The sequence below is a fragment of the Elephantulus edwardii genome, unplaced genomic scaffold (assembly GCF_000299155.1).
Source record: "Elephantulus edwardii isolate Elephantulus edwardi_28Jun2011 unplaced genomic scaffold, EleEdw1.0 scaffold00008, whole genome shotgun sequence".
Taxonomy (NCBI): domain Eukaryota; kingdom Metazoa; phylum Chordata; class Mammalia; order Macroscelidea; family Macroscelididae; genus Elephantulus; species Elephantulus edwardii.
In genome coordinates, this window is record NW_006399758.1 from 9,500,572 (window position 1) to 9,502,488 (window position 1,917).

General features: G+C 37.7%; 1 protein-coding gene across 1 annotated transcript in view; it reads right to left on the reverse strand.

The window, feature by feature from the left end:
• Positions 1 to 624: 624 nt before the first annotated feature.
• Positions 625 to 1,917, reverse strand: part of CPA6 (carboxypeptidase A6) — a 557,716-nt gene continuing 556,423 nt past the window's right edge. The window contains exon 11 of the mRNA XM_006880443.1: positions 625 to 888. Within this exon, the coding sequence (XP_006880505.1) occupies positions 701 to 888 (188 nt within the window). The 3' untranslated portion in view covers positions 625 to 700. The remainder of the gene's footprint in view (positions 889 to 1,917) is intronic.

Genomic DNA, 1,917 nt, shown 5'->3' on the forward strand with positions numbered 1-1,917 from the left:
AAATGTCATTTGTACTTTCAATTTCAAAATTTCCCATTTCAATGAAGACATTAAAGATCATTAGCATCTTAGATCTTAATTGATAGCATGAAGTTTATTTAAGTGAAATCCTTGATTAATCATTTCTTGAGACAGAAAAGACATGAAAATATCTGTACCTCTTCTAAATTAAGTCTCTAAAAGAGATACAAAGATGAATGCTTTCTTTTACAAGAAGCGAGGCTATGCTCTTTAGCTATTTTCAATTGCCACACAGTTTGGAATTGCATGACAAGTTCTTGTAAGCTCCATAGATATATCAATTAAAAGCAGTTTATCTTCTCTTTAGAAATAATTCCCAGTGGTTCACCTTCCAGGCCTCTGAGAAGGAACAATATTACCAGTGAGACACTCCTTCCTTAGAATAATAACCAACCATATGAGGTCAAAAGAGCAGCACTTGCCTGAAGGCAGAAAAGAGTAGGTTAGGTTTAATGGAAGGAAAAAATCACAGGGAAGAAGTGAGAAGAAAGCAACTACATTGTGGGCATTGTAATTAATATTATAAAACAAAATGTGTATAACTGATTGAATGGACAGCCAATTTGCTCTGTAAACTTTCACTCAAATCACAATAATAAAAATAAAATAATTTCCATCCACACTCCAAACAGCCACTGTTCAGAATCCACTGTCTCTGGCAGCTGACTGTTCCTGTCCCTCAGTGACACTTCTTTAGCAAATGCATTGTGATATTCTTCACAGCCATCATAGTTTCCGTACAGGTGGGTTTGATGAGCGCCTCTGGGAGCAAGAATCCAAAATGCCCGGTGTCACGTAGCTCAAAAGCAAATGCATAGGGTATCCCAGTTTTGTAGGCCCAATCCATCGAGCTACCAGAGCTCACATCTACAAGTTCATAAAAAAAGAAAAAAATTACCATCACTAAGGAAATGCTCAGAGCTTTCGTTCATAGGTTCACTATGAGTCGCCTAAGACTTGACAGCACTTAACAACAACATAGAGAGAACTCCATTGGCCTAATGGACAGAAAGTGATGCTACCAAGCCAAAGGTGGATGATTTTAGTCTGCGGCCCTCAGGCCTGGTTTTGGTTTTTTTTTGGTCAATCATTCTTCTAAGTGGTATAGCACTGGTTTGTCTATTTGCTGTACAGAGGTAACTCATGATTGCTGTGATGTTAAACACTGTGACACTGATGCATTGAATGCGATAATGGTTACCTGTGGTGGACAGTGTTGGTGGTACTCCCTGATTAAAACAAGCTTGAAAGCAGGAGTGGCATCCACTTCTGAAATAGCTTGCCTCTGGAAACTCTATGAACTTGAAGAAACGATGAAAGCTATACAAATGTTCAGGTCATTCATTCATACAGTTGCTATGCGTCACCTATGACTTGATGACAATTAATAACAACAACAACAACAACAAGGAATCTATATAATTTCCAAAATGGGTCCCTAGAACTTGTTTAATGCATTATTCTAAATGTCCCAATTAAATATAAGCACAGGAAGAATTATTTAATGTTTATATAGTATTTTAAAAGACCTAGTATGGTGGTGTAGTCCGTGGAGAGTGGTGCTGCTAAACCAAGGGTCGAGGTTCTCTGGTGGTTCAAATCCACCACTGGTTCTATGAGAGAAAAAGTGGACAATCTGCTCCCTTGCAATTTACAGCCTTGGAAACTCAATGGAGGTTCAGCTATGAATTGACTTCAACTAAACAGCAATGAGTTTGAGTTGAGTTGAGTTGAGTTCTTTCCTGATCTCATTCACTGCTGTCTCTCTGGTAACAACAAGGTCCCTTCTCCAGGACATATTTCATTAACCAAAGTCTTTTCTCTTTCATTTTTTTTTAAATTATTTTTTATTATTATTTGTGTGTGTGTGTGTGTGTGTGTGTGTGTACTGTTAAA